The 13442-nt window shown below is 43.0% G+C and overlaps 1 protein-coding gene across 1 annotated transcript in view; it reads left to right on the forward strand.

Annotated features, from left to right (window-relative positions):
• The window catches only part of LOC122817306 (serine/threonine-protein kinase SMG1-like), a gene marked incomplete in the record, with an annotated part of 2898779 nt that overhangs the window by 470480 nt on the left and 2414857 nt on the right, over positions 1-13442 (forward strand). Inside the window, 1 exon segment of the mRNA XM_044090530.1 lies at positions 10194-10355. Within this exon segment, the coding sequence (XP_043946465.1) occupies positions 10194-10355 (162 nt within the window).

Below are 13442 nucleotides of genomic sequence, written 5' to 3' on the forward strand. Positions count from 1 at the left end.
ATGTGCAGCCGGTATTAGAGATCAAGAAACCTGTGCCTTTTTTTTTTTTTAGTATTGGGATTATCGTTTGGCCTGCCTTACTGTTCTGTTAAGAATCCTATCTTGGCCATCTCTGTTTGTCTACCAGTGAACACACCCTCCTTTCTGGCCTGCGTGAAGTAAACGTTCTTCAAAGGGGTTTTACATATCCACCCACCTAGAAGACCAGTGGCTCCTTAGAATCTTGAAGGAAAACTCTGCCCTAGATCTAAAAAAAAAAAAATCTGATGTCCTTCATGGATGCATCTGCAGTCATAACAAGTGGGTTGTCCTGTCGTCAGGCAGCCCTGCAGTCGGCCGGATTCCAAAGTCCGGGTCCGGCTTCGGCTGATGTCGCACTCCACCCGACGTCATCTCTGTTGGTCTTCGGGTATAAAAGCATCAGCCGACGCCATTTTCCTCAGTCTTTCTTGCCGCGTGGCGCCCGAAGCAGAAGCTGTTCGCAAGTGCCTGTCGGTCGGATCCAGAGATTACTTCTACCGAATACTACTTCGAAGACTTCTAAAGCTAAGTACCCCGTTGGGGACTCTTTCTTGCCTCAGCCGATGTCAGAAAAAGTTAACAATTGTTTAACCTGTGGGAAACAAATACCTCATAAAGATTTCCACTCTTACTGTCTGCCTTGTTTAGGCCCAGCCCACGACGTAGCAGCCTGTTCGCCTGTGCCTCTTTCACCCCACGAACGCTTAGTGGGCGGGCGGAGGTTTCAGAACAGTTTTTTGGTACTTATTTTTCGTACATTTTGCCGTCGGATCCTCCGACTACCCAGTCTTCCAAAACGCAAAGATAAAGATCGACACTCATGGTTTCGGCCGAAACCACGGTAAAGCAAACAGTGTCTCGGTTTCGCCGAAACCGAGAAAACTGATCTAAGCACAGCTGAACCTATTCTTACTACTGAGGCCCCTGCTACAACTCTTGAATCGACCTCAGAATTTTTACCCACTACGGTGGTTGACTTATCAGACACCATCCCCTTGGATGTCTCTACCCCAGCACGTGGTGCTGCTAGGCCTCCAGCAGCCATGTCCATTAAGGCCTTCGCCAGGGCTAAAGCAGCCAAGACTACTAAATCAGTGCCTGTTAAACCCCCCACTTCCAGGCCCTCTTCTAGTTCTCAAATGCTTTCTTTGGCAGAAGATTTAATTTCTTTAATTAGAGGATCTCAATCTCACCCAGACAGGGCCTCTCAGCCCCAGAGAAGAGACCTAGGGCAGAGCCCCCTGAGCCAGTGTCTTCTGATGTTTCTGCTGATGAATCAGACATAACTGACCAGCCAGAGGCTCCCTTCTCCAATTTTGAAGATTCTGATGCTGAAGAATCCATTCCTGCTGCTTCCCCACCAGAAGAATTCTCCTTTGGGGAAACCATGCATGCCATGCGAGAACAGTTCCAATGGCAGCAACAGGATTTTTCAGACTCCAGAAAAAGACTTAGAACCTTTCTGCACCTCCCACAGCACAGGCCCTTAGCTATACCTCCTGTTCTATCTGTGGTGGATGATGCTTTTAATGATGTTTGCTCCGCTCCAGATTCTTTACCCCAGCCCCTGCCAAACCAGACAGATTTTACAGGGTGCCAGATACTCCTCACCACCTTTACAAGGCCCCACTTGCAGACCCAGAAACTATATCCCAGGGTCCCAAGGCAGTAGCCGACCACAGCTAAAACCCTATTCCTTCTGAAAGGGAAGCAAGGTCATTAGACAGATGGGGTAAAAAGGTCTACACTTCAGCTACTCTCTCAGCTAGAGCTTTAAACTGTCAGTTTCACATGATACAATACCAAGAGTTTATGCTTGATCAGTTAACTAAAAACTAACCACTGATGAATCTCTTGATAAGAAATATGTATTAGAGATGGTAAATAACATACAACAGGTTAGCAACCATTCCTTAAAATGTGGCTATGATGCACTGGAGGCTTCATTTAGATCAGCCATGACAGGCACAGTGATAAGAAGGCATGCATGGCTAAAGGAACAAGCTTTACCGGATCATGTTAAAGCCAAGTTGCTAGATGCTCCTATGGACAAGACAAGTTTGTTTGGTACACCTGCCCAGCAGGTTATGAAGAAAATGGAAGAAAAGGCAAAATCTGTTCAAACTGTTAAAGATTTCTTGCAGGTTCAACCCCAAGGTTTAGCAGGAACTGGCCTGCCAAAATTGGTCCTTTCCTGACTCCACAAAATCTCAAAGGGGCAGGAATAGACGCTCCAGAGGCAGAAACCAACCCAGAGGAGGTGCCTACAGAGGACGACAGTGGCAAGGTAACAACAGAGGCACAGACACAGCCACTGCCACTACATCAGCACAACCACAGTGACTTAATCCTAACTCCGCCTACCAGGGAATAAATAGCAGCTCCTCTAGGCGGAAAGTTAACCTTATTTTCAAAGAACTGGCACTACATAACAAAAGACAAGTGGATTTTACAAACCATAGATCAAGGTTACGGTTTCACTTCCACACTTTACCAGTCAAAGAGGAATGCCAAATCTACCTCCAAATCAAAAAGAGGCTCTACGCCAGATAATGGAGTTAGCCAACATGAGAGCTGTGGAAAGAGTGCCAACAGCAGAACAAGGAAAGGGGTTCTATTCCAGACTATTCCTAGTTCCAAGAAAGGAAAAAGTTGGAGACCAATTCTCGATCTGTCCACCTTAAATACATACATCATTGTCCCAAAATTCAAAATGCTGACCCTACAGCAACTTCTTCCCATGCTGGGCAAGGAGTCTTGGCTGGTAACTCTAGATCTCAAGGAGGCATACCTGCACGTCCCCATTCGACCAATCTGCAGAAGATACCTCAGATTTCTTGCAGGATCAGAGCACTATCAATTCTCAGCATTGCCCTTTGGCTTATCTACTGCCCAGAGTATTCACAAAATGCCTGGCAACAGTAATCGCCCATTGCAGACTACAGGGAATTCAAATTTACCCATACCTGGACGACTGCCTGCTACAAGGGGACAACAAAAGCAAGCTGACAACAGATTTACAAAGGGTCATTTACTTGCTACAAGGACTGGGATACACAGTCAATTTACAAAAGTCAAGGCTGATACCATCCCAAACAAGGACATTCTTGGGCGCGGAATTGGACACAGTACAACAAATGGCATTCCTGACTACAGAAAAACAAAAAGAACTTCCACTTTACTTCTTGGCACTAACAAAACTGAACAAGTTAACAGCAAGAAAATGTCTGCAATCCTTGGGCTTCATGGCATCATGCATAATCTTGGTCCCATTTGCCAGACTACATATGAGGAAACTACAGTGGTACCTAAAGAATTTATGGTCCCAACACAGACACAGTCTAGAAACAGAAATCCCACTAATTCCATGCTTAAAACAGGAGTTCATATGGTGGGCTCAGGCATGCCAGTCAAACCCAGGCCTACCCTTTCGCAGATGTCAACCAAGCCAGACCATCACAACAGACGCTTCAGACCTAGGATGGGGGGCCCACATGCTGGACAAATGCGTGCAAGGATTGTGGACACAGGATCAACTTCACCTGCACATCAATCTAAAAGAAATGCTGGCAGTAAAACTGGCAATCCAAAAGTTCAAACCATTCCTCAAAGAGGGCCAGTTGATGATAAGGACAGACAACACCACAGTCATGTGGTACATCAACAAACAGGGAGGCACTCATTCATACCCCCTATGCAGAATGACCTTGGAGCTGTGGACCCTGGCACTCAGCTACAACATTCAGTTACAGGCAATATTTGTACCGGAAAGACAATACTCTAGCAGACATATTAAGCAGAACCACTTCGGATGCCCACGAATGGAAACTGCACCCGGACATCTTCAAGACCATCTCAAAGAAATGGGGAATGCCACAGATGGACCTATTCGCATCACCTCTCAATCACCAGCTCAAAAAATTCTGCACAAGGACATTCCATCCACTAGCATGGAAAGTGGACTCACTCTCCTTCAACTGGAAAGGCCTAACAGCATATGCATTCCCACCTCTTCCTTTGATACACAAGGTACTACTAAAAATCAAGGAAGAACGTCCAAGGATAATCCTGATAGCCCCAAACTGGCCAAGACAACACTGGTACCCACTACTGAAGAGCATGTTTCGGAACAATATGTGGCCAATACCCCTGATGCCTTTGATGTTAACTCAGAACAACTACAGCATCATACATCCAAACCTAAAACGCTACAACTGACTGCATGGAACATCACATAGCAGCAGCTAATCCAGAACTTTCTCAAAGAGTTAAAGACATTATTCTTGAAGCACGCAGACCTTCAACAAGAAGGAACTATGCTGGAAAATGGAAAAGGTTTGTCATTTGGAGTACCCACAGAGGAAAAGATCTGTCAAACATAGATATGCCTAACATTCTGGAGTATCTGGCCGAACTTCTTCATTCAGGCCTGTCCTACTCCTCCATCAAGATACACGCATCAGCTATTTCAGCAGAATACAGCTTTGATCCACCTGTTTTTTCGCACCCTTTGCTCAGGCAGTTCCTCAGAGGAATCAAGAATGTAAAACCTCCAAGGAAACCACCATTACCACCTTGGGATTTAAACTTTGTGCTAGAAAAGTTGACACTATCACCCTTTGAACCAGCAGCAACAGCAGACCTACAACACCTGTCATGGAAAACTGCTTTCCTACTGGCAATTACTTCAGCAAGGAGGGTTTCAGAACTACAGGCCTTAATGGCAGTGCAACCCTTCCTAATCTTCCACCAAGATAGTGTCCATGAGGACTAATCCTACATTTATGCCCAAGGTGGTATCCAGAGTATCTTTGAACCAGGCAATCCACCTACCTACCTTCTTTCCCAACCCACAAAACAGAGGGGAAAGAATACTGCATACCTTGGATGTACATAGACAGCTACGCTACTACTTGGACAGAACAAAAAATAGCAGAAAGACTGACCAACTTTTTGTAGCCTGTGCAACAGGAAGGGAAGGAAAAGCTATCTCCAAACAGACAATCTCCAAATGGATAGGAAATTGCATACGATACTGTTACTCCTTCCATGGAAAACCAATTCCACAGAACATAAGACCTCATTCTACAAGAGCAACAGCCACTACCACAGCCTTCTTACGAGGAGTGGCAACCAAAGACATTATTGAGGCGGCTACTTGGACCTCCGTATGCATTTGCCAAGCATTATAATTTGCCTCTATTCCAGATCCTGAGCAGGGTTTGCCACTGCTGTACTGCAAGGGATCCTAAACACACCATAATCTACTTTTATCCTCCTCCCCTAGTTGGCTATGGTATTCTACCCATTGTTATGACTGCAGATGCATCCATGAAGGACATAGTACAGTTTTGTACCTACCATAAATGTAGATGTCCGAACTGGATAGCATCTGCAGTCAGGATTACCTCCCTCCTTCCCCTCTGTGGTACTCCTAGGGTGTTTACCCTCCTAATAGCTAGCTGTTGGGGAGTCTTTATGGTGTATTTGTTTGTATATATGTACATATATGCTTATTGTTGTGTTTACCTCTATCTATTTGGAAACATTGGCATCTATCCAAATTTTAGCCTGCAAGAGGGCTACTGGCACCTGGGGCAAGAAACACTGAGGAAAATGGCGTCGGCTGATGCTTTTATACCCGAAGACCAACAGAGATGACGTCGGGTGGAGTGCGACATCAGCCGAAGCCGGACCCGGACTTTGGAATCCGGCCGACTGCAGGGCTGCCTGACGACAGGACAACCCACTTGTTATGACTGCAGATGCTATCCAGTTCGGACATCTACATTTATGGTAGGTACAAAACTGTACTTTTTCAATCTGTTTCCTGACCTATTTTAACACCTCAAAATCAGTCTAAGTGCTTTGTTTGTAATTTTAGCCTGTTTTCCACAGCATGGCTTCCAATGGGGCTTGATGCATCAATGTTATCTTGTTCTCCCTCAACCCTTTCTCTTTCCCGTAATGCTTTGTATTAATCATGCCAGACATAAGAAAGTCACCTTGGATTCCCATGCCATTGGCGTATAATGGGATTTGTGTGAGTCAGTTATTCCCTTTACCTTCTCTAAAAGAACTGCTGCTTTTCTTTCTCTAATCACCCTCATTTGTTTGGCTCATTCCTTGTTTTACACTATACTTAGAAGTTGTCCAGCTACAGCCTGAAAAGTAACTAAATTGCAGGCCTTTGTTCAGGGTTTTCTTTTGTAGCTTGAGGAATTGATTCTGCAAGGGTCTGTCAGCGCAATGACAGTTTTAACACCTCTGCAGTAGTGTGGAGGGAGGGGACTCCATTCCTCTTGAGCTACAAAAGAAAACACTGAACAAGGGCCTGCTGTGTAGTTACTTTTCTGGCTGTAGCTGGATAACTTCTAAGTATAGTATAAAACAAGGTCTGAGCCAAACATAAGTGAGGGTGATTAGAGACAGAAAAGAAGCGGTCCTTTTACAGAAGGTAAAGAAAATAACAGTGACCTTCACAAATCCCATTTACATGTCTGTGGCATGGGAATTCAAAGTTACTTCCTTGAGTCTGGCATGAGTCATACAAAGTATTATGGGAAAGAGGGTTAGGGGCGCACTCCAGGTGCGAACAAGACGAAAAGACCCTGACTGCCATGGGTGTATGTTTTTCTTCCCTGGGAGAGGCCTTTTGCTAGGAACCTGCAAGGTAACAAAGATGCGGTTTAAGAAATCTCAAGGTCCTTTCCAAGAGTCGCGTGGAGATTATTCCTACATGGGCAGAAGGAGGAACTCTGACAGAAGAAGCTGTCCTTGCAGCAGAAGTGGATAATAAACCAGGGATCTAGAGAGGGTTTTCTCAGACAGGGCCGTATCAATGCTTCTGAAAGGAGGCCCGACTGTCCCTTGATGGAGACAGTCAGGAGTTTCTGTCTGCACCAGAGAGCCTGGTTGTGTATCAAAAAGATTCTTGGGTGCAGAGGATTATATCCGGAGGTTACACCATACCATTTTCCTTGTTCCCTCCAGCAGTTCTGATGAAAATCCTGAATGTTCCCACTCAGAGGGAAGCAACATCTAGAGAAATAAAACAAAGCTGCTAGAAAAAAGTCATACAAAAGCCCCCCCCCCGACCAGAGAGGGTCTGCAATTTAAAATTCTTCTTTGTGCCAAAAATGTCAGAGAACTTGAGACCAATTGTGAATCTCAGCAAGTTAAATCAGTTTGTGCAGTATACAAACTTTCAGATATTCACAGTTCAGTTCATTTTGGCCTTACTGCAGAAGGCACAATTGGATATGCTCGATAGATCTTCAGGATGCATGCTATCTCATCATAAACAGGCACTTTAGGCGATAACTATGATTCTGGCTGTGAGCCAGTCACTACCAGTTCAGAGCACTGCCCTTTGGTTTCACCACAGCCCGCAGGGTGTTTACCATATGCATAGTTGTAACAGCTTACTTGAGTCTGCTGGGATCCTGGGTATTTTTCTTTCTAGATGACTGGCTCCTTATTACTTCAACCAGGTATCAACTGGTACAGGCAAGGGACTACTTGCTCCAGTCTAGGGATAAGTCAATTAAACCAGATCTCAGCTCACCCAACTCATGGTCTGGAGTTCTTAGGTGCTTGTTTGAGCATTGGCTCTCGTCTGATCAAATGAACCTGTCCAGGGCCTTGTGCATTCAGCCTTGAGCTGATTTTTCACCTTTCTCATGACTTTTTTTTTTGAGCCTGTTAAGAGGTTGACCACTTGTGTAAAATACTTTGTCTAAGGCATTGTAGGAACAAGGGGGATTATGGGCAGGGGAGGAGCCTGATCCCTGAATCCAAGAGCTTAAAAAATGGTGCTGAGGTTGGATACATTGAGTCGTAAGGAAGAAAACACTGATCTAAGATTATGATAAGTGCTTAACTTTCATTTATGTGCTGCAGGTTAACAAGGGATGACTCGTACTTCATGGATGAGAGATGGCTCGGTCATGCTTGATCCTTAGCTTTGTGCAGGTCATGTCAGTAGTGTGTGTGGGCAGATTAAGCAGTACAATTGTATATTCCCATGAATAGATGATAGAGATCTCTCTCTAGAAATCGCACATATAGTGTACCAGAAGTATTGCCTTTTCCAAGGAAAAGGCACCAGAAACAATCCTCCACCAGAGCACCATGCAGGGAGAGTTGGATATGTCTTTCTATATCCTTGCCCACTAGTCCATTTACTCCCCAGGAGTGATTTAGGAGTTAAGGGGTAAGAGTCCAGCACTGCCACTGATGTCATCCATTTGCCTGAGGCAGCATTTGTTTCTGTTCTGATGCCGAACTCTGCCTCAGCACTGCTCTTTTGACCCACTAGGGGGTCCATGATGCACTGCAGCAACATAAACTCGCAGTATTTATGAATGATATGAAATTGTTACCCTTAAGGTATGTATTAGAGGATGTACTAAAATTAAAATGAAGATATTTTTTTCCTCTGGTACCTAGAGTATTCAAAACCCAATTAAGTGTCAGGAATTCTGTAATGCCTGTCTGGTGCAGGACTAGCCTGTGCCCCACTGAGTGCGCATTTGTCTACTGTTGCAGCTTGGCAATAGCCCGTTTGGGACCACAATATCCTCTTCTACCATTTGCAGTTTCTTGAGGGTATCTTATGCTGGAGATCCCCTTAAGAATGCAGTGATTCAATAGTGGGGACTGTACTTTGTTTTCTAGAAAACTGACATGGCCTCTTTTTTTCTAATATGGTAAACAGCTCAACTGTAGGCACTTCATTCAGGATCACCTCTGAACTCCATGCTTGTGTGAAAAGCCATTTTTAATTTTCCATACAGGACCAGATAAAGGTGAAACCCCTTATTTTATGCATCTGATGGCTACAAAGTTGTCCTTAACCACTCCATTCTGTTACTAGGCTTTTTTTCTTAATTTCCAGAGTGCTGGGGGGATGGTATTTCTACCCTCTTGGGATGTTCCCAGACAGTTATGGTATAGTATCAAGAGCATAAGAAAAGAAGCCACTCTTGCTACTAAGAAGGAAATCCAGTTTGTATAAAGACCATATGTAAATGCTTGGTTCATCATATTCCCTTTTGTTTGTGTTCATGGAAAGACCCTTCAATGGTGTGTGGCTACAGTCTACTAGGCCCACTCTTTCTAGTGTTGTAATTGAGAGGGTTGAGTACCCAGGCCATTTTGTAAGAAGCCACTTGGTCCTCTCCACCCATTCTATAATGACTTGCAGAATGGAGTTTTTTTTTTTTTAAGGCAAGTGTAGAGGTTTTCACCGCTGCTGTACTTGACTCATTCAGCTTGCCCTAGGGCAGTAGCCAAGCTCCCATCTGGCAAGCTTTGGCAATCTACATGCGGGGATTACTGCAACAGTAAAACATTTAAAGAACACAATACAGTTATGTAAAAAATTTAACATAATCCTGTGTGTTTATCTAAGTTTACCATTGTAATAGGTTTTGTCGTCCATCTCTGAATCCCATAACTGAGCACTCAAGTAGTAATGGGTAACTAGTCAACCTTTCTCCATCACCTCCCATACCTGCCGTGGTAGGAAGGGCATTTGGTTCTCTGAAGACACCAAGACCATGGAAAACCTATGTGTATGGCTTCTCTGCATAGGCTGGGGGTGGTTGTGGGAGGCGTTTGCAGAGCTGCAAGTCTCCCTTTATAGACAGAAATGACCTTTGTTGTGCAGGCTGTCAGCATATTTATACTAGGAGCATGTTAATATTCCTGGTGAGGTGGAGTCAGCCTGGCCAGGTTAGGTGTGCAAAGCACTGGAAGTTTGGCTAACATCAGGCTGCCTGAGACAGAAGATCTCTTATAGTTGTGTTGACTACAACAAGTATCTTACACAGTTGTACTTTGCAAGTGCTGAGATGACTTGACTGTGGTTTAAATCTCAGTGCCCTTCAGTTTGAGCTGTAATCCTAGATAGAGGATTATGGTAAGGAGGTGTAACTTTTGACACACACACAGCAATCCTTTGGCAGTTTCACTTTTGTTTACAACATGAGTTCTAGTCTTCTGACATTAGATTTAACTTCTTTGATGGTAAAAGCTGTTAAGCATAATCTTTGTTTTGTTTTGTTACTGATCTGAATGTTCTGCGTTTTAAGTTGTAAAAATGTTTTTGCCTCCATTAGAGGTGTTTAGTTAGAATCATAATTTTAGGTCTTTGTTTAATTTCGCAGGCATGATCATTTCATATCAAGTAGTCTAAGCTCATCCTCGCCCTCCTTGTTTGACGTTGCTGTAATAAGCACTGTAACAACAGCTACAAAGAAGCATTTCTCCATCATATTGGATGTTTTGGGCACTTTGCTTAGTAAAGACAACCTGAGTCAAGATGCAAGGTAATGTTTGTGGTATGGATTGTTTCTGGTACATTCTGATGTTTGTTAAATGTTGAAATGTTCTCCATTAAGTAGGCATACTGAAGAATGCCTAATTTTTGTTTCTGATGTAACTGCTGTGGAAAGTAGTTTGGTGTTAAAAGGGAAATCCCCTTTTCCCTTAAGACATCCACACTCATAGTATACATAAAAATTTTGAAGCACCAATTAGCAACACAGTCAAGATGCAATCAATTTAAAACTTATTGCCCTTTTAACCTGTCCTTTTTAATGTTGGTTTTAAGGATCTATACTAATTTAATCCACTGCCTGAAAAAAGACTTGCAACAGAAAAAGAAAAAAAACTTAAAAGGGACGTGAGACTTTGCCAATAATCATGTCTTTGCATCCACATAACTGAATGTTAATGAACATCAATCATCGGTGGAGAGAGCTAGCACAGTGGAGAATAAATATGAATGAGTTGTGGATGTTTTTAAAATTTTGTCTGAAGAAGTGACTGGTTCGCGAAAGCGCTTACTGAATAAAACTTGTTGGATTGTTTCCTGATTTTTTCATTCAGCTGTGTTTCATTGCTAGTATATTTGTTTCTTTTGAGTTCTGTTTTGGTTCTGGCACCGTTCGTCTGAGACTGTTTCTTCATTTGGATATTTTTCTATCTTTGTTTTGGGCATGCCTGAAGGTGGACCTTTGGAGGTTTAAGTGGATTTTAATCCTAACCGAAACAGTGATGTACATATGAGTGAGAGACTTGTGACTTTTATGACTGAGTTCAAATCCACTGCTGGAGCAGGATGAACGGAATATCATGAATGGAACTGATGTAACTGTGATAAGTCCTGCTGTTAAAACTAGGGTGAGACCTTGAGCATGACTTGTATAGGCTAAAGAGGCTGCAAGCACAGAGGCTACACATGGAAGCCTGCATACATTTTTTCTGTGGTTCCACGAGTGCACATCCCATGCATGGCAACATGCACCCTGAACTTCTAGCCAGTTGGCAGTGCATCAGTTTAGAGACCAGTATTAAATGTGATATTTATTTTGGTCACGAGAGAGAACTTACTGATCTGATCAATAAACAGACTGAAGTGTTTGAATTGACTTCAGGTGATGACTGAGGTTCTAATAGCTCAAGTGGTAATGCCTTTTTATATGAAAAAAGACATGCAACAGAAAAAGTAAAAACTTAATAGGGACATGAGAGACTGCCAATAATTGTTTTTGTATAGCCACAACTGAATGTTGAACATCAGTCATTGGTTGGGAGAGCTATCACAATGGAGAATGAGTTAGTTGGTTGAGTCACTGGACATCACTATTGCATACTCTGTTTATAACACTACCAATTCTTTAGTTACTATGGTGACTCCCACAATAGCCAATAAGCAAGTATCATCACAAGCAGTAGCTGAAACCAATCCAGTAGTCTGTAAAGACTACAACAGAGAAGGCGTTTCTAACAGTTCTACCCCTGCCTATCAAATTGGATCAACTGCAATCTAGAGGCCGTTCGCAGAGCAGGGGGAGAGACAAAAGGGAATACGTACCTGTAGAAGGTGTATATCCTACATTGAAGAAAATGTGGACAAAAAAGAACAGTTAGTTTGGAACATTTCTCAGAGGCTCCTTACACCCCTTGAATTGAAAGCTTTACATAAAGGTTTGTCATATATTCTCTCCAAGAGAGGTGATTTGTCTCAAAGCATTACTGATTTACATATTTTTTATCGAAACTTGACACAAACTTATGTACAAAGATAAAGGTTTTAGTTGTTACGGCTTCAAAAATCCGAGTGTATTTACACCTAGCAACAGCCCATTAGTAGAGACATTCCTGCAGGTATATGAATGTGAAATTTATACTTTGATGGCTCTAATGTGAAATCTAGTAGATTTTTTAATTTGATACAGGAAGTACAGAGCCCTGAATAATTTGAGAAGTAAGAATATTGTGATTTGCCCAGCTAATAAGGGCGGCTCTATTGTTATCATGGATGTTCATATTTACTTTGACTCCATGACACGAAAGTTAAGTGATTTAACTACTTTTAGTAATATTTCATGACAACAGGTGTCTGCATGTATTTTTAAATATGATTTAACAATTGTAAGTATTGTAAATTGTGATGAGATAAATCTATATTGGAATATTTAAGGGTAGATGGGCCTGTTATTTATTTCCATGGACTACCAAAGATCCATAAAACCCATTGAAACCTCCGTTTCACCTGATTGTAGCTAGAGCAGGTTGGTTAACTGAACCAGCCTCAATATACATAAGTTTTCTGAAGCAAGTATTGAAGGACTGTAATATTTTGAATGCCACTAAACAGTTTTGTGAAGAATTCATCTGAAGTAGTTGACTTCATTTGATCTTCAACCTGTGGGTTTCTGATCCGAATCAGATCCAACATGGTCGCATTTTCCAGCTACTGATCTGAGCTCCCAGCTCCTCCCCTTACCCATAATGCCCCTTGCCTCCTTCCTCCCTTCAGATCTTGTTTGCCGATAGTGTAGTTGGGAGTTTGTTGAGAGTAAAAATCTAATAGTTTTTATATTTTCTTCATTTCCCTTCCTTTACCTTTAGCGAGGTTTTGTAAAAAAAAAAAAAAAAAAAAAAAAAATTTACTTCAGTTCTTTTTCAGTCTTTCTTTCGTGTGTGTTTCTTGGGTCTGTTTTTTTTTAGGGATGTCTGAAGCCCCTAAATCAGGTTTCCGTAAATGCACAGTGTGTAATCATAAGCTTTCCCTAGCTGACGGCCGCACTCTGGTGTGTCTGGGAGCAGCGCACCTTCAGACCTCCTGTTCTGTCTGTGCTGGGTTCAACCCCAGAGCACTGAAGGACAGGAGAGACTAACTGACCATGAAGGGCTATTTCCCTCCTCGGGGACAGAAGTTCCTCCTTCACTTCTCACGGGAACAGCAGCAGCTGCATCTTCCTCTGCCTCCCTGGCCTCTGGGACTCAAACTCCTGTCAAGAGGTCCGGGGAGGGAGAAAAGGCCAAAAATGTCAAGCTGCACAAGTGGTCCCCCATCTGCTTGATTACGGCTGGTCCGCCACTGAAAGGAAGGTCTCTAACTAGGC

This window comes from Protopterus annectens, chromosome 12.part0 (assembly GCF_019279795.1).
Source record: "Protopterus annectens isolate FY-2018-M chromosome 12.part0, PAN1.0, whole genome shotgun sequence".
In the NCBI taxonomy this organism is placed as follows: Eukaryota; Metazoa; Chordata; order Ceratodontiformes; family Protopteridae; genus Protopterus; species Protopterus annectens.